Source organism: Electrona antarctica (assembly GCF_951216825.1).
Source record: "Electrona antarctica genome assembly, chromosome: 19".
Classification (NCBI taxonomy): domain Eukaryota; kingdom Metazoa; phylum Chordata; class Actinopteri; order Myctophiformes; family Myctophidae; genus Electrona; species Electrona antarctica.
Window position 1 is genome coordinate 14,939,658 of NC_136800.1, and position 19,573 is coordinate 14,959,230.

The following is a 19,573-nucleotide window of genomic DNA, read 5'->3' on the forward strand; positions in this document are numbered from 1 at the left end:
GTTCATGGGTGAATGGAGTCCATATCATTTGTAATTTATTTAGGCCTAATAATTCTTCCAACCATGCAAGTCCTTCTTGATCAGCTGTTTGTGGTGCAGTATTACAGGCACCCTCATTCTATACAAAGCCTCACACAAACCGACAGCAATTCACACAATGCATATGGTTATTAATGAATATTTGCTGTATGTTTGCATACATACAGTAGATGCATGTATATGGTGCAGGGCAGGCAGGCTTATGGAAGAGGATTTGAATAAGAGGAGAAGAGAGAATGTAGAGCTATTTGAGATGAACTTGCATAAAAGATAGTTCAAAATGTAACGTGCAGATTGCACGATGACTGCAATACAATCTAATAATAACACATGCTAGCACAGCTCCACTGTCGGACACACACAACTCAGGCAACTGCGAAAATTTGAGGACACATTTTGTCTCCAAGGAATTAGAGCAGTTTTCTCTCTCTCTCGCGCGCGCACACACACACACACACACACACACACACACACACACACACACACACACACACACACACACACACACACACACACACACACACACACACACACACACACACACACGTGACATAACGCCTTTCTCAACTTTTCCAGGCACACATGACCTCATCCCACATGCCAACTGTCAACCTGCTTATGTTTCCATGGCTGGGACTTGCAGCGTCCTGAATAGATTAAGTACTTTATTACCTCCCATGAATGAACTGCACCATGCATTCAGGAGCATATTGAAAACAATTAATTAAAAGCTCTCAGCAAGTTGTTGTTGATCATCATTATTATATTTATTATAATTCATTGTATGTAATACTAATAACAACAACCACAACAACAACAATAACAATATAGGCTAATAATAAGAAGTATGCTAAAAGGATGTCAGAACTATTAGAACGTGATAAGCATTTCATATTAAACACATTTTTTATATAATTAGGACCCTGCCACTGAACCAACATCATTCGAGGTAAAAAAGCATCCTATGTGTCAGGGGAGACACACACACACACACACACACACACACACACACACACACACACACACACAGAGAGAGAGAGAGAGAGACAGACAGACAGACAGACAGACAGACAGACAGACAGACAGACAGACAGACAGACAGACAGAGAGAGAGAGAGAGAGAGTAGTAGTAGTATAGTGGTGGTGGTGGTGGTGGCTGCTGCTGCTAGGCACTGAGTGGATTTGAATACAAAACCTCTCCAACTCTTACTTGGTAGGTACACGTAGCCCTAGTAAATGTTGTCTGTATTGTATGTATTTAGTAGTAGCTATAGTGTGTAGTAGCTATAATAGCTTGTTCCATTTCCAGTAATTTTACAGGTGGACGGATAGACCATTAACTGGATGGTTGGATGTTTTGAGTAGCCTAAAAGTTGCCTAAATTAGTGATAACTGATATGTATAAGCAATTGAGAAATATGAAAATAATGAAGTCAGGTAATGTTATTGAAGAGATTAGCTACTCATCGTGATGTCAGCGAGAGGGGGGATGCTGTAATTCTGTTTAAGCTTCAGTTTCACCATGTGCTGTCTTGAAAGGGGCAACTGATGCGGGACAATGGCTCACTGGAACACCTTTACTTACATTTTCTCAACGTTTTTAGCCAACTGCTTTCCAATCACAGGTCTGTCATATATTTACTTTGCATTTTGTTCTATGAGATTCAGCTTTTCACATGATCAGCCTGTCTTTTGAAACTGCAATTTGTGGAATCTTAAATAATTTCACCCACTCTTTTACTGCTGTAAACTAGGCTATATGTGACAATAAACTTGAAGTTGAGTTGAAGTTGATTAGTATACTGTATAGGGTTCAACCAACATGTTCATGTAATAATAATCATGATTGGTGGCTTGATTTTCTATTCACAATCACTTATTACCCCAAAGCAAAGTGTAGATTAGCACTCATTCATTCACTGTTGAAGCCAGTTGACTGAATTAGATTAATATTGTTAAATAGCTTTCTGATGATTAGACTATACTCTCTGGATATGGCTCCTTCTAGGAATTACAATTGTGTTGTTAAATATCCTGCCATTGTTGTCTGTGTTGTGGTTTCATTGTTGCAGCTATACTTTACTGTGAATATTATTATTTTGGGTCCAAATTAAAGCACTGAGAAATGCTAAATACAGGATTCAATATGAAGATCATCATTTGAACATATAGGAATTATCTACAGGTAGAAGAGGAGATGGACTTTTTGTGTTAATATTGCCCATTTGCCCTGTTATAGAACTGAGGACACTGCTACAGTCTGGCAGGCAGATGGTTTTTTACAGATTAGCATCCTTATGGGCAGATTAGCACTGTTTACTGAATGCTTGACTGGGCCTGGGACTGGGACGGACTGACTGACTGACTGACTGACTGACTGACTGACTGACTGACCTGGGAGGGAACCTACGATTGAGGTACGGTAAGGCACATGACTATTTTGATAATGTCCACATTGCATCAGATGGGGGATGATTATGTTTACATGCATACATCATTATTGTGCATGTAAACATGAGCTATTTATCTAAGTAAAACACACTACACTGTCTGTCTGTCTGTCTGTCTGTCTGTCTGTCTGTCTGTCTGACTGACGTGCCTGATGTGCCTGGGTGGCTCACTGCCTGGGTGGTTTACTGAGTGACAGTTTGACTAAGCAAGTGATAGCTTAGTGACTTCTCTCCTGCCCAGCTTGTTATTGTCTAGCCATGAGAAAGAAATCAACCAACTCAGCTGTTACTGGCTGCATTATTGTCGTTAGTTCTTCAACAATGAGAGAATGGATGGCTAACAGTTAACTGACTGAATGACAGATTGCCTTAAGGCATCACTGCCTGGGGGACTCATTGATTGTTCACAGGTCAGGATAGAGCACAATAATAATGTGAGACCCCGTTTTCTTTGGGATTTGGGTCATTGGGATAGGGTGAATACAAGCCCCATTTCTAGTTTAGACCTGAGGCAGTGGGTCAATGGCATGTTGGTATTTAATAGAATAACATACTCAACCAGGACTTCATGTGTTCCATCTTTGGCTCCCAACCCATGACTTTGAAAATGGTGGCCTAGAAATAGAAGCCATAGAACTGCATCTTCTTGTCTAAGAATACCTTCTTACCCACAACACCCCACTACAGCTTTCTTTATATAAATGAACTTGCCACCAAACATATCACCCCTGACCCACATCTATATAAAACACATAGCTGGCCTGTATAGTGTTTTAAAGACCAGCATTTTTCACTGTTTAACCTTTCATAAAAAAGAAATAAAATCACCCCATATTCTCAATCACAGTTCTGACCTGCTATACAGAAATCAGTTGGATATTGGAGAAACTTACTTTGAGAACAGGATGAACTTGACTGTATTGTATGCAAATAGAGTTGTCCAATTTGTTATGTTAATCATTTTCCATTGAAGGTATGACATGGCCAGAAAATGTATAGATGTTTAGCTACAAATGATTAATTTACTCGATGTAGAAGAACATGTTAAAAATGTTTAACATGGATATTGTAAGCTGCATTAGGTCCCACTTATACATAAACTAGACTCCTTCTCACTTTTTTGTCATAAATCCAAGTATAATATTCCTTGTCTCTGGGAAGTAGCCTCTTTGGAGTGCAAAAATAAAAGCATTAAAAAAAGCATTAAAAGAAAATGTCCTCGAGCCTACTATGCCCACAACTCTAAATCTGTTTTCGACTACATCACCAAAGTCATTTCAGCAGTGTAGGTCACATCTGTTTTTTATGAATCTCAGTGGTCTCTCCTCAAGAATCATCATGGAGACAGACAACAGCACCATCATGTGGTCACTTTGCACAATGATTGGACTCTTTATTATTATAACACCATTATTTGAGTAAACTGCCATAACTATGCCAAAGTTTGGACGGCTATAGCTGAATGGTTAGTGAGCCTGCCTAGGACATCGGAAGTCCTTGGAGGTCCCAGGTACGATTCCAGCTGTCAGCAATAAAAGTGTCCCTGAGCAAGACACTTAACCCCTAACTGCTCCCTGAATCCCCCCTCCGTGCTTAACACTTAATTCCTGATGCCCTAGCTGGGTGAAGCTGAAAACTGAAGTAACCCTCTGGGATGTGATAGGTATAAAAAAGAATCACACCCGTGTGAAGTGAGGGGCGCTCTTATCATCTTACAATGAGGTGATTTAATGATGATGCAAAACAAACATTAAATTATCTTTAATGTTAATGGCGTTTTTAAAACAAACATTGGACTAAAACAAACATTAAACCTGTAAGAAACATGCAACATGGCAATGCGCAAAACAGCTGTCATAGGTATTGTTAAGTTCAAATGTTGACATGATAATTAATGAAAAAATATAATAAAAGTACCTTTCAGGTATGCTTTAACACTTAATTCCTGATGCCCTATATTGATCAGAAACATTTAAAAACACCACAGCAAACCCATGGTTGGACATACAGTAGAACCACAACAGGGTAATTAGCCTACAGGATGTATATGACCTATAGGACTGCTGAGCCAACCGGATGCCATCCCATAAACACAGGCCCACTGACCTACTCAATATAAATAAATACATTTGACTCAGAGTTTCCCCCAGGGCATTTCTAAATACGATGCAACAGATCTGCCTCTATTCCTGAACTCCAACTCTTGCAGTGCAGTAATTATGCACCAATAACACTGTTTGATGCTAGTTGATGCTAGCTGCTGCACAATTAGTAATGACTTAATGACACTGATAGGCAGAGAAAAGTAAGAACTGTCATGTGGGAACAGTAACTCAGATGCAATCTGAGAACCCATCGTCAAAAAAGAAAGGAAAAACAGCGCCATTTTTTTTCCTTCAACAGTCAGGCGAGATCGCATACCCACACACCCACCCACACACCCACACACACATACACACACACACACCAGCAGCTGTGGTCTGAGCAGGGCATTATAAATGCTAGCATTCTCAGCAGTCACCTATTAACCTAACAGTCCCCAAGTACAAATGCAAACTATTTGTCTGTCCTGTTGATAAGTATTGAGTAGTAGAACTCAGCAAACACCAGCTGTTGAAAATACCATACAACATGTTGGCAAAAAAATGCAACATGAATTGTGATGCCCTGGCCTAGATGCACCTTTTCCCATAGGCCAGGCATTGTGTGCAACACTATATAATAGATTTAAGGAGGTCAATCGCAATACCCCACTTTGCCGACCGTACCACTTGACCATACCTCTGCATTTTGCATGTTCCTTCCTGCGTAGGCCGTCCCATCCCATTATTTTTGCAGTTGGGGGTAGTGGCCATCTAGCCTTCCAGAAGGCCTTCTGTTTGGAGCAAATTCAGATGCAGACTTGAAATGGAGGCGTAAAAGAAAATTCTCAAATGTTTTGTGGGCTGAGCTTAAAGAAATACAGCAGGGTGAAAACATGCCATTGTTGTGTATAAAAGCAACACAGCTGCCACTAATAAAAGTATAATGGGTGTGATTAGGTGTGTCAATGGGCATTGACAATACTGTTGACTACTCTCTATGCTTGTTGCTTGCACTTTGGCACTGCCACTCTGGGTGCACCTAACCATTAGTAATGCTATTAGCTGCAGCTGCTATGCTTATTAGACTGCCATGATGTATTCTGTTGTAAATAATTCTTGACCTGGAAAACAAACTACAAAATTTAGAGTCATTATTTTGTTGTAGTGCTCTGGTAATGTTTATTTCACCATAGACTGCAAAAGGAAGTACATAAAATACAATTTAACTCAAGGAAAGAATAGATGCCCCACTTACATCTCTGGTCCCATACACTTCCTCTGGTTCCACTGTAAGCAAGCAAGCAAGCAAGCAAGCAAGCAAGCACGCACGCACGCACGCACGCACGCACGCACGCACGCACGCACGCACGCACGCACGCACGCACGCACGCACGCACGCACGCACGCACGCACGCACGCACGCACGCACGCACGCACGCACGCACGCACGCACGCACGCACGCACGCACGCACGCACGCACGCACGCACGCACGCACGCACGCACGCACGCACGCACGCACGCACGCACGCACGCACGCACGCACGCACGCACGCACGCACGCACGCACGCACGCACGCACGCACGCACGCACGCACGCACGCACGCACGCACGCACGCACGCACGCACGCACGCACGCACGCACGCACGCACGCACGCACGCACGCACGCACGCACGCACGCACGCACGCACACACACACACACACACACACACACACACACACACACACACACACACACACACACACACACACACACACACACACACACACACACACACACACTTCATCATGGTAGGCAATACAAAATGGAAAATCCAATTTCACAATTGATTTACAATAAACAAGAGAGGAGGTTTTCTGAAGCTTATTGTTGTAGATAGAAATCTTTGAATGTAAAACAAGACAAGAGACTACCTGAATGTAATCACCTCTCTATTTCATTCAGTCTCCCTCCATTCTCTGTCCATCTGTGTCTTCGTCTGTTTCTTTTAGTACCATGGAGGAGTCAGACTTACTGAAGGAAAGACTCCAGGCCATTACTGTAAGTCTCTGCTTTTGTATGTTCCTCAATAAAAACTACTACAGTTTTTACCTGTTTTACCACTACCCCTGTGTATATATTACATACATAAATTGCATACATATCAGCTCTTTCATTGTAATAATTCTTCAGACTCAATGCAGGCATTTATTGAACAATTAAGGACACTCAGGTACATTGTAAAATCCTGTGTTATTTATATTAGTCCTGAGTGTAATTTAATTTAACTGAAATTGTACAAATTGATCCGAAAATGTGCATTTGTTTTTGCCTACACTCAGACACTACAAGAAACTGCTACCTATATCTTTTGTGTGTAGAAGACAAAGTTGATCAATTAAAAAATTCAGCAACACTATCAACAGGGAATGATATTTTTAGAATAGGTACTCTATGTAAAATGTTTTGCAATGACAGTGAAGCCTTGCAATGGCTAATAATACACACAAAGGTGTGATCTCTCTTTACTCATGTCTCCTCTGCTCTCATTTACTCCATGTTCCACTTTTATCCTGTTCCTTTTTGTCCCAGGAGAAGCGTCGTGTTCAGGAGGACATCAGACAGAAGAAACAGGAACTGGACCGAGAGAAACTCAAACTAAAACACCTGAAGGTCCGCAAAACCCATTTACCTCCAAATGATGTCAGAATACTGGTAGAGATCTATAGCCGGGGAGCCAGCCATCCGAAATTTGAGAGCATTTACTGACACGGGTACAGGACCTTTATTTATTTGAGTTTAATATAACTCAGACATACAATTTGATGGTTCTGATATTAGCCGGGGAGCCACAGGCCCAAAAGCTCAACGGTAACCTGTGATGTCATGACATACTTTTTATTTGTATTTTTTCTATTCATTTGGTCATTAAGGTCCACAGAATGAGAGGTCTGCTCTGCCGGAAATATCGCGGAAAAAAAGTTATGGCCATTTTTGTATATCCCACCATAGACAACCAATATAAGGCAAAATGTCATCATACTTTAAGTAGCATGTGACATGGGGTTTTCATGATTCTGAATCCATTCCAAGCATTAGATTTGCACGAAAAACACTCCTTGGCCTAAATTCGGCAATGTGCTGACCTCATCACATCTGTGATGACGGCTATCGCCGTTTTTAGGCCAAGAAGTGTTTTTCGTGCAAAACTAATGCTTGGAATGGATTCAGAATAGTTTGACATGTCACATGCTACTTAAAGTATGATGAAAGTTTGCCTTATATTGGTGGTATATGGTGTCGTATACAAAAATGGCCATAACTTTTTTTTTGATGTTTCCGGCAGAGCAGACCTCTCATTCTGTGGACCTTAATGACCAAGTGAATACAAAAAACACAAATAAAAAGTATGTCATGACATCACAGGTTAATCCTTAACCGTTGAGCTTTTGGGCCTGTGGCTCCCCGGCTAATAACAATCAGAACCATCAAATTGTTCTGTACCCGTGTCAGTAAATCCCAAAAGTAATCCAAAAGTAATCAAACCAAAAATTGGAAACTAGTTTCCAAAAATCAAGTAATTCATAAAAAGGCAATGCATTGCTCAAAAAGGGAAACAAATATTTCTCACCTAACCTTCAAGTCAGGAGGCCACAGCAGGTTTCCCTTTGTTCAATAGCTGTTAGTGGTACCTCACTTCCTGGAACTATTGCTACCATGCTTTTCCCCCACAGCTCCCACTATGATGAAATCTTGTCAACCGAAAATATTTAAGGGTTATATATTCAACAATATTTTAACCAATACATTCCTTTGTTATCACTCAGTATGTTGTGTTTCATTTTCTTTCAATGCTCATACCAGGACAGGAAATACATTTCTTCACACATTTACAGTATGGATTACATTTAGTGTCACAGAGAGAAACACACACACATTGAATTACTCAATGTGAGGAGTCACAATAAACATATGAGTTCTTTCACTATTCATTTCATTGCAAACTGGAGTATGTTGTAATTAATTCATAATTGAGTATTATACTGTGCTATGCAATAATACATGAGAGTTTTACAGTGTGTATTGTGGTCATAGGGACAAGGCCAAACAAAGTTCTGTATCACTACTATTGTATTACTAACAGCTTCAGTGGCTGTTGCTAGGATACAGGTAAGTTAAACAAGTTGGACGTGTTCTGACTGCTATGCCAGGGGATATTGTCAGTTATTACAATGCCCCTCAGCCAATCACAATGTGAGGTCGGAACAGACTTTGCTCTAATAACACTACAGCTTGACCACCTTCCAAAGATGGTAAAGATAATATGTTCAGTCATATTTTCTTTGCAGTCAAAATTGAAACATCTGCAGAAATATCTTGGTTTCTCTATTACTGCAGCACCAGAGTTTACCTCACTATAAAATCACACCTATCATAATCACACAATCAATCAATCAATCAATCGATCACATAATAATCAAGATGATTTTTTTATACAATGGAAAAGTTTGTTTACAGTAAAGAGTACAGACCTTTTATTAACCCTACATGATCATTCATCTCCCAAGAGTATTCCCATCTGTGAGCAGCTAAAGTTAGAGGCAGACATATATCCGGTATCCACTGGGTCAAACAAACCCTCTGTGGCCTCAGAGTGCCTTGAGTTTGATTAAGGCATTTGTACACAGCAACATCCTGCGTGCTTGACACATTTCAGTCAGCAGCGACCTTACCACTCTAAATGCTGTGGTGATGTTTCCCTGCTCCTGTGTTTGAACTCCTAGACACAAGCAACAGAGTTTTAGAATGGTATTCAGTGACTACACACCACAGCATTGCCACAATTACTCCAACTAATTGTGAATGTGTTTGTCCGTTGTGTCAACAGAAGACGGCTCTGAGAGAACAGTGGCTACTGGAGGACTCAGCTTCCCACAACGCACTGCAGCAGCGGCAAAAGAGCCTGTTGGCTGACCAACAACAGACAAGAATACTGCAGAGTAACATACACAGGTAAAACACAGACACAACAAATATTCTTTCTAGGCTATATACGTATACTCTGCCAGCAGCAGGGGAATCTGAGCTGAGCTGAAATCATAATCGCTATACTATATATTTATGTTGTACTGACATGTATATGTAAATATTGCTTTTATGCATTTGCTTGGTTTTATTCAGCATTTTGGTTGTTGAAGCCAAAGAAAGAGAGCCCAAACAATGAACACATGGGCCGGTTTTCAATATGCATACTTGTCTGTACTTGTGATGATGCGTCATCAGTCCTGATCCAATCCTCAATTTCGCATCTGGACAAGTACGATCTGTTTTTTATATCAGCTTTTTTAAATAGTCATTGCTACCTGAGCTGGGTTCAACAACACTATAGCAACTTTATCCCCTAAAGTGTATCAGTCTTTTATAGACAAGGGCTGAGGTCTGTGCTTGTAGCACTCAATTATTTTCTTCCTCAATTGCCAAACTTCCGTCAACCCTGACCTTCAGAGAACTCCAAATCCATTACCTCCATGCATGTCAGCATTAATAACATGTACCATTCCTTCCTAGAGAGTATCACTATCATCCATATCATTATTAGCAGCAAACTGACCTTTACCCTCTGATCTGTTAGGATAGAGTGTGAGGTGGAGTCTCTGGAAAGGGAGGAGTCCATGATCTCCACCAATGAGAGATTCATCCTCCTCAGACTGAAGGCTGTGGAGAAAAGCCCTGAGGAAATTATCAAGGTGTGCCCGCACGCACGCACGCACGCACGCACGCACATGCACACATGCACACGCACACGCACACACACACACACACTCTCTCTAACTGTTGTGTGTGTCTTTCAGGAAGCCCAGGAGAACTTCATTCCAGGTGACGAGTTTACATTCTTAGAAACACACATCTACATTCCCAAATTAGAAGTATAACTCATTATTTTAATTATTTAGCATTTTAATTAGTTAATTTGACAATACTGGGGTTGAGCCCCTGTTCCAGATTGTTTCAAGTATTTTATATTGATCATAAGAATTGTGTTCCCCATGTATGTTTGCACCTACAAGGAATTGTTATTACAGTGAATAAATAACGAGTCTATTATAATACAGTACAAGTACAGTATACACAGCAAGTGATCATGTCATCCGCTGTATGCATTCAGTACATTCATCATTGTACTATTTAACAATTTACTAAAATATTTAGTTGTGGTAGAAATGCAGCCACACACTGAACCCTTTGCAGTTATTTCAGGAAAATCCCTCCCGCACGCTGTTATCAATCTTTAATGTTCTCTAATGTCGTTTTCTAGTACGTTTTGGTGTACCCACTGGACATTCTAAACAGTCTTAGAGTCCTCATCACAGCTTTTTAACTTTTTCACCAGAAGAGTGCCTTGTAGGTCTCCCTTTGTTGCTATCCACAGCTAAATTGACAGTGTTTTGTGTTTTCTCCCTAGAGCCCATCCAGTACATCACAGCCACCCCTGATCAACCACAATGGTCGTCTCCATCCTTGTCTCCATCAGCCAATGGACATGCTAATCCACCACGACAGAGTGAGACACACGGACAGAACAGACACAGAATTTATTTTGCATTTCGTTTTCAATTTTGTTACTACCCAGGCCTAGGGAAATCATGGTACAACATATTTAAGTGGGACCTACCTGTTTATTAAAATCCTGCAGCTTCAGGGTGGGCAGACAGCAAAATAATAAACAAAAGAAAACTAAACATAAGCGACCTAAACTTACCTAAACAAATCAATTAACAAAAAGACAAATCATTTATGTCACAACAAATAAGAAAAAAGGTTAAACAACTGTAAATGCTGCCCACCCCTTCCATTTGTCCAAAGGAGATGAGTCACCACATTGGTCGACTTGACCGCAGCCAGTGTGCAGCTTTGTTCATAAACCGTACAGCTATAACTCACAATCAATTGCTAACCATTTTGACAGAGAGGCCATGGCAATATATAGGTTGTTATGTGTTGCACTTTGAATTTCATCTCTGTTTTAAATCTACTATAGATAAGCTCTCTCTCCCTGCCTGTCTCTTTATCTCTCTCGTTGTCCCTCAGCTTTGTTTGCCATGGAGATCAATGTGGCTAAGAATCTTCTAACGGGAGAGAGCAAGGTCATCTCTACGGCGACAGTGACCCCCCAGGAGCTGAGTCACTGCTCGGGAGTCAAAGTTTATGATGACGGCAGAAAGTGTGTTTTCGCCCTGGAAGCCAACAGGGTAATATTACAACACTAATATTGGTATTCATATACAGTACATTGTCAAGATCATGTACAGTACATGCTGAGGTTAAGCTTACAGTATTAAGTACACTGGGCAGTTAAATATTCATGTATAACAAAATGCTGTAAGGTAATTCCATAGAAGGTGTGGTTAACAGCAGGGCTGTGTATCACCAAACATCACCCAAGGGTCCTCCTGGGTGATTACATTGCACTAAAATGCATGAAATGACCAAAAAGGAACTTAATAAAAAAGTGTCAAATGACAACAGCTATGGAACACAATGTTGCCTCCTCTCCAATCTGTGAAATTGGCATAACAAAGGAAAAACAGCGCCCTCTTTCGAAAGTCTGTCTCGAGAGACTACCTCCTCTCTAAAAGGGGTAAACATACAGATAGAGAAAGTGCCAAATGGAGCAAACTATACTAGCCCAGCCAAAATGACGTAGATGTCCGTAGCTCCTTTTTATATACCTTGATGTGAAGACCTTATAGTGGCCTGAACATGCAGTACTCCACAATCGTTGATTTCAGAATATGCTTATGGCAATAATAATGTGATGTTTCCAGGTTCGGCTCAAACAAGGGATTAAATGTATTTAGCTCCTATGCCACTAAAATGTGGAATGCCCTACCAACAGCCATTAAGAAATGTGAATCCCTTGACTCCTTCAATACCGCTCTCAAAGAGCACTTTCGGACGGCTAGAATTCGAAACTCGACCCTGTAATAAAAGGTCAAGAGTCCCCCACCCCTTCTTTTCCCATACTGTACATGTTTTTCCCTTTTTACTTTCTTTATATGATGATTTCCTGTTTTTCATAGAAGTGTATATTTGTACGTCTTTAAATGTTCTGATGAATTGAAAATGGAGGACCCTGATGTAAACAAGTCTTAGTGCTTTTCATGCATGGTTTCATCCTCAAAGTAGCAGTTTTTGTATTGACTTGTGCTTTCGTTTGAAATGTACCCATTCTACATACTGTGAAATTACATTTTCAATCTAGTACATGGCCTTCAAAAGATGCAATCTGACCTCTTACATGGTTGTGCTTCTATAGGGCTCGCATGACATGGGGGGCAACGTGTCTGAGTTGTCACCCAGTGAAGTAGAACAGCTGCTCAGGGATGCTACACAGCATCGCCGTGGAAACCATCGGCAGAACGGAAAGGGCGAGGGGCATCACTATAACAACCAGCATGACAGCCATCGCCATGGTAACCATGACCTCAGAAACAACCAGTGGGAGGAAGATGGCTACTTTAGTAACCACCAACACCACTCTAGTGACCAGGAAGGTTGTTACAGAAGTCAGAAAGACAGAGCCTCCCACAACGACCAGGGGCATCACCATAGAAACCAACAATGGGTAGGACCTGGCTTCCGCAGACAGGAAGATGATCACTCTGTCTACCACCAGCAGAGAAATGGTCACAGAAACCAGTGTGAGGATTACCGTGGCAAGCGCTCCTCCATCAACAGTGTTGTAAGAAGTGTCAGTGAGAGGAGCCCGCGAGCCATTGTCTGCCCCCGGCCTCCGCCGAGAGCACACGACCCGGAAGTGGCCGTGCCCGCCTACCATCCGGAGCTCTCCTACACCCCGGCCAATCACATTCCTCTGAGCGATTACGTCAGCGTGGAGGAAGAGGAACTGTACGTCTACAAGCCGCCCCCTTACCAGCCAGAGCGTGGCGGTCTGCACCACCGAGACGTCAAATCGGCATCTGCCGCTCTGTTCTACGATCCCAGAGGCTCTGCACGGGGCCCCTCCCCTCTCTGTGAACCAGACGCCCCTTACAGAATACTCGACGCCATGGACACCAACGAGCCAATCACAGCCGTCTTCCTGGGCTTCCAGACTAGTCAGGATGAGAGCGACCAAGAGTACGACGGTTCCATCAAGGCGGAGCTTGTTGTCATCGGTGATGATGATGATTATGATGAATACGTTTATGGTGAGAAAACGTTGCAGGAACAGGAAAAACCCAGTCAGACAGAAGCCAATGGAGAAGCCTGGCAGGATGACATGGCCTCAGACAGACGGAAACCAGGTATCAAAAAGATCAATAAAAATCACAAAGCCTGTTGCACGGTTTGCTGACATCTAACCTCTTAACAGACTGAGAAGAGATAAGGAAATATAAATCTACCATTAAAGCTATTATATTGATTATCTATCTGTCTGGCTATCTATCTTCTGTCTGTCTATCAGCCTATACACTCTACCTATACTTACCCGGGTGCATGTGTTTGGTCCGAGGTACTAACAGTCCGACAGGCATTAGTCTGACACCCTACCCAAAACCCTAAAGCTAACCTCACAGAAAGCCATGGGTTAGTTTTAACCTGCCACGCATGTCGGGAGCCACGGGTTAGTTTTAACCTGCCGCATGTTAGTTTTAACCTGCCATGCATGTCGGGAGCCACGGGTTCGTTTTAACCTGCCACAGGTTAGTTTTAACCTGCTACGCATGTCGGGAGCGACAGTGTGGTCGGACTAATGCCTGTCGTACTGTTAGTATGTCTAACCAACGTATGCACCCCACTTACCCGCCTATACATAATCTACCTGGCTCACTTGTAAAATATTAGCCAAATATTAACCCATATAACTCCATGAATGTGTGTCCTATTATGTTATGATTTACAACAGTGGTTCTCAAAATGGTTCTTCAGGGGGTTCCAGGTGGTCCCCAGCAAAATTAGTTAATATATAATTGAATTACTGTTACTGTTTAGAGTACCAACAGGTGACTGTTGAGCTTCACACTGTGCACAGGTGCATGATGGGAAGTTGAGTTTTTAGTGTAACACCAGTAGTTTTTAGCGTAACACCAGCACAGAGTAGCACATGCACAGGTGCATGATGAGAGGCAGTACAGTACAGTACAGTACAGTACAGTACAGTCTACATAGTCCGACAGCCAATAGTCCGACGACCAGTCATTAGTCCTACAACTACAACCTATTTCAAACCTAACCTTAACCCATGTCTAACCAATGACTAGTCTAAACTAAGTATGCACCCCACAGCCAATAGTCCGACAGCCAATAGTCCGACAACCAATATAAGTCCGACAACCAATATAAGTCCAATAGCCAATAGTCAGACAGCCAATAGTCAGACAACCAACAGTCCCACCATTCCAATAGTTAGACAGCCAATAGTCAGACAACCAACAGTCCCACCATTCCAATAGTCCGACACCCCAACAGCTCAGTTCAGACGGGTCTGTTTGTTTTTCACTGACAGATACACATTTACTTAAAACGTATAAAGTTAGAGAACCACTGATTTAGAAGATAATGTTAGTGACCAAAAGGTCAGACGGTAGACCACATAATTTTCTGTTAAGATGCTTTGAATGCAAACTTTTCTAATCTAATTTTCATACCTAACTTTTTCTATGTGGCTGCATATGTGCAGCCTGGTGTATTGGTGTATTGGTGTGTGTGTGTGTGTGTGTGTGTGTGTGTGTGTGTGTGTGTGTGTGTGTGTGTGTGTGTGTGTGTGTGTGTGACAGTGAGTGACTACCATGTAAATTAAGAATTTGAATAAACTTTTGTTACTAATCAAAACTAACAGCTCGTCTCCTGTGTCTAACTAAACACTAAACAATATCACAACACTGTGTGTGTGTGTGTGTGTGTGTGTGTGTGTGTGTGTGTGTGTGTGTGTGTGTGTGTGTGTGTGCGCATGCGTGCGTGCGTGCGTGCGTGCGTGCGTGCGTGCGTGCGTGCGTGCGTGCGTGCGTGCGTGCGTGTGTGCGATAAGCATGAATCTGAATTAATCTTATCTGATGTGAAAGGGCCCAGATGTCTCCTGCAGGGTCATGCTGAGCATCAGCTTGAGTCACTTCCTATTTTCTCTCATTTCCTCTGTTAAGTGTCAGTGACAGAATGACAACTAGCTGCTGTGAAATAGAGCGTCGCAGGGCCCAGGAAATAAATTAACTTTCCCCATAGACATTTCATTTAAAGACGTATTTAAAGACGTTTACGCCGTGGACAAAGCCAACTCTTGTTGTAACACAATGTTTTGGGCCAATCAAATAAACAAAAAGTGTTTGTACCCTGCCTTTTTTTTCTTCTTACTAATTATTTGATCTGCCCAAAACATTGTGTTCGTTGTCATGATTTGTCACAACAAGAGTTGGCTTTGTCCGCGACGTAAATGTCTTTAAATAAAGACTTTTTGAAAAGTCTATGGGGGAAATGAATGGGGAATTATTTCCTGGGCCCTTGTCGGGGTGGGACTGTGACGCTACAACTAATGCATACGTGTGTGTGTGTGTGTGTGTGTGTGTGTGTGTGTGTGTGTGTGTGTGTGTGTGTGTGTGTGTGTGTGTGTGTGTGTGTGTGTGTGTGTGTGTGCGTGCGTGTGTGCGTGCGTGCGCCGTGCGTGCGTGCGTGCGTGCGTGCGTGCGTGCGTGCGTGCGTGCGTGCAATTGCGCATTTTCTCTCCTGTCAGTTACAGCTGTCCAATTGTGGATTGAAGAGGAGTTGATCATTTGAACAGACACCCCCCTCCCCCCATAAAGCAAGGGGAATAATCATATATGAACCACCAGATCCTGTTTAACAACACTGCTATTTTGTCCATATATATATATATTTATATACCTGTGTGCATCGATTAGCTCAATGCACAACATTGTCAAAGTCGAATTAGCCTGACTCAGGCCAGGATAGACCGCTTAAATCAGCAATCACTGACCCACAATATTGAAGTACATCAAATACGTACATGCTCTGGCTCTCTCTGCCCAAACAGGTCTGCACAGTGCAGACCTATACTAGACTGAGTACACAATGCATGCACACATGCAATGATGAGGAATACCGGATCAATTACGAGTCAGAGTTTTATCATGGGAGAACATGAAACACACAGATCTGCAAGTCCCACGACAGCTTCTCACCCTAGCTATTACATTACCTAACAGTAAATATAAGAACTTATTAGCACAGTACATAATGCAGTAAATTATGCAATATACAGTACAGGATAACTTTACATAATACAACAGTATATGCAGTGCCTTTGGTTGTTCAGCAACCTATGTGAGCAAATAAACTGTTACTGAGACGGTCGCCGTGTGATGTTTGTTTACAGTAAATGGAAGGCGTGAGAACAGTGTGGCTAGTGTCCTTAATGATGTTTCAGGCTTTCCTTTCAAGTTATGAAGTTGTGGTAGTTCTAATAGTCCTCCTGACTGAAATAGACAGTACAGTCTCTGCTGTGCTTTCTTGAGGAAGCACTTGGAATTGTGAGAACCATGAGAGGGTGTCTGATATTTATAGAACAAATACATGTAAAACTATCAACAATTTTAACAGATGTCCCATTAGGAGTGTGATTACTCTGGTCCATTAAAGATGGAGTGCTGTGAGTTTTGTACCTTTTCTGCTTTGCATGGGTCTATGGTTAACATTACTCTAATAGACCCCCAGGTGTGGTTATAATATTCAAATATGTCTTCCCTGTGTATTTTTGGTTTCTTCCTGAAAGCTGAAAAAGGCCCAATCGAAATAACGTCATTTTAGTGACATCATGACCCTAACCCCTCCCACATTATCATACAACAACAGCTGTGGGCGAGGCTTAAGTTCAGGGGGTGGTGCTAAGGTGAAAACCAGGTATACTTAATGAACTGGTGGGTGTGGCCACATAAAAACATAATTGTAACACTTTCTGTACACTTTTTAGAAGGAAATCTTCCTCCTAGTATAATCATAGTACCTGATGATCATGTTTTATTTTAGCCATTAGAGAAAGGCTGTTATCATGGTCTCATCATACCACATTGTTGGATCTTCCACTTCCCAATAGTATAGGGGATCAATGGTAACTGGAATCAGACTACTGACTTTATTGTCACTAGCATCATTGTGTAATTGCATTCAGGACAGACTCCCCTATACTGCACGGAACCTTTCAATGTGAAACAAATCAATAGTGAGCACAATGGCCTGTGTACAGTACATAACACACCACCAGCCTAACAATACAGTATGATGTAATAGTCAGAAGAGGTTGAGATGTGCAACCTTTTATTTTTAATACTGTATAGGCCTATACATCTCAAATACAAATGACTCACACTCTTGTTGGTTTCATCACTGGACATTTAATTTGGCAATTATAAATGACTCCAGCTGAAGGTAAATAAATCACAACGGAAGCAGAATAAAGTGACTATCGAAGAGAAACCCAAAATGTCACTTAAGTGGCTACATGAGTCCATACAGAATGTCCTAGCAAGTACTGTGTGGCATCACCCAGTACTTCCTTTATATTCAGTCAGCGGTGGTAGAACACCACAACAGGTCATCAATACAGAAAAGGAGAAATTAAAAGAAAACTCATCTGAATAGTTTTTCCCCGTACATAACAAACGGTTAGTTAAATGTTTAGCATTAGTGATTCATCATAATTATATCCGAGCACGAATAGTTATAATACAGTTGCTACAATGACAGTTGTGAACCCCAAATCGCTATTGTAATGAAATAACAGGGTCGACATTGAGCATACAATATTATTGTAGTGCAAAATATGTGGGAAATAGTCTACTACAATGATGCCATGCTGAAATGAACTGTGAACCCCTTGCTCAAGTCTTCGCCATTACGCTGCATTCAAGACACCTCAGAAATATTACAAACAACATGACATGACAACGGCTAGATACTGTACACGATCAACACTGCATGGGCTGGTAGCTGGCAGCCCAGATGCAAAAGGCTACGTTGAGATTTACATCATGGGCTACTCTACCACAACAGTGCAGACAACTAAAAGCATATAGTGCATCAAAACAGTGGTTTAATATTGAAACACAGAAATAATGCCATTGTTTTTTTGTTTTTTTTAAAACATGCTATTCAACTATTCTGTTTGTGGAAGAACTCCGATTACTGAGTTGACTTGAATGCAGTTTATTCAGCAGCAGGGAAAGCTGGCCATTCAGTGGAAACCAAGCTGGGTAGGTAGCTCTGGTTATCACTTGTTGGCCCTGGTGTAAAAAGCAGGCCAATGAGTAAGCCCAAAAACAACACAACAAAACATGACAGGCCTACACTGTACACTTTAAAATGGTCATTCCAACAAAATAACAATTAACTTGCAATAAATAAATTCATAGCTTTTTGTCTCCACCAGGCCAGAGGCATGGGGAGAGAGTATGTTTCTCACTCCGTCCTGTGTGTGTGTGTGTGTGTGTGAGTCCGTCCGTCCGTCTGTTACCAGCTAATCTCCGGCACCGTTAACCCGGTCGATGCCAAATTTTGCACACACTGGATGCCAACGATGAACCTCTGCCCCAAATTGTCCAGAACGGCCTGTTATAGCGCCACCAGGAGGCCGACTTTTGAAAAACACATTTTTTTATATTACTCCTCCAGATTCTGTCCAAAAATCACGCAAATTGTTACACACTATCTCTATAGTCATGTGTTCAAGACGGATCTGTCCGATATTTCATATTCCATCCTAATTGGCTAACATTGGCTTTCAAAATTTGCAGGATTGGCCCGTTTTGAACAAAAAGTCTCAAACCATGAACGCATCGTGCAATTTACGTGAAATCTTTCACAGACTTTCCTACTAGGCTGAGGAATATATCCCACCCTTTTCACATTGGCCTGTTATAGCGCCACCAACAGGTGGATCTTTGCTAAACCCATTTTTGGAGCAAAATGCCTCAAATCATCCAATTGCCATCCAAGGCGTAAGAAGAAATGGCACCCTTTTCACA

General features: G+C 41.7%; 1 protein-coding gene and 1 long non-coding RNA gene across 5 annotated transcripts in view; one reads left to right on the forward strand and one right to left on the reverse strand.

Moving 5' to 3' along the window:
- The first annotated feature begins 1,174 nt into the window (after window positions 1-1,174).
- On the forward strand, window positions 1,175-16,580 carry palmda (palmdelphin a). Of its 4 annotated transcripts, none has more exons than XM_079488786.1 (10): window positions 1,175-1,252; window positions 6,569-6,617; window positions 7,149-7,229; window positions 9,445-9,569; window positions 10,189-10,303; window positions 10,409-10,433; window positions 11,020-11,118; window positions 11,646-11,806; window positions 12,874-13,864; window positions 16,285-16,580. In XM_079488786.1, the coding sequence occupies exons 2-10, from the start codon at window positions 6,573-6,575 to the stop codon at window positions 16,326-16,328; spliced, it is 1,686 nt and encodes a 561-aa protein (XP_079344912.1). In that variant the 5' UTR covers window positions 1,175-1,252; window positions 6,569-6,572; the 3' UTR covers window positions 16,329-16,580. The 4 variants fall into 4 exon arrangements, with proteins under 4 accessions (XP_079344912.1, XP_079344913.1, XP_079344914.1 ...); XM_079488787.1 differs by having other exon boundaries at window positions 16,291-16,580; XM_079488788.1 differs by having other exon boundaries at window positions 12,874-13,768.
- A 1,274-nt stretch (window positions 16,581-17,854) lies between these two features.
- Window positions 17,855-19,573, reverse strand: part of LOC306912512 — an 8,093-nt gene continuing 6,374 nt past the window's right edge. The window contains exon 3 of the long non-coding RNA XR_013788392.1: window positions 17,855-18,832. This is a non-coding gene — a long non-coding RNA (uncharacterized lncRNA). The remainder of the gene's footprint in view (window positions 18,833-19,573) is intronic.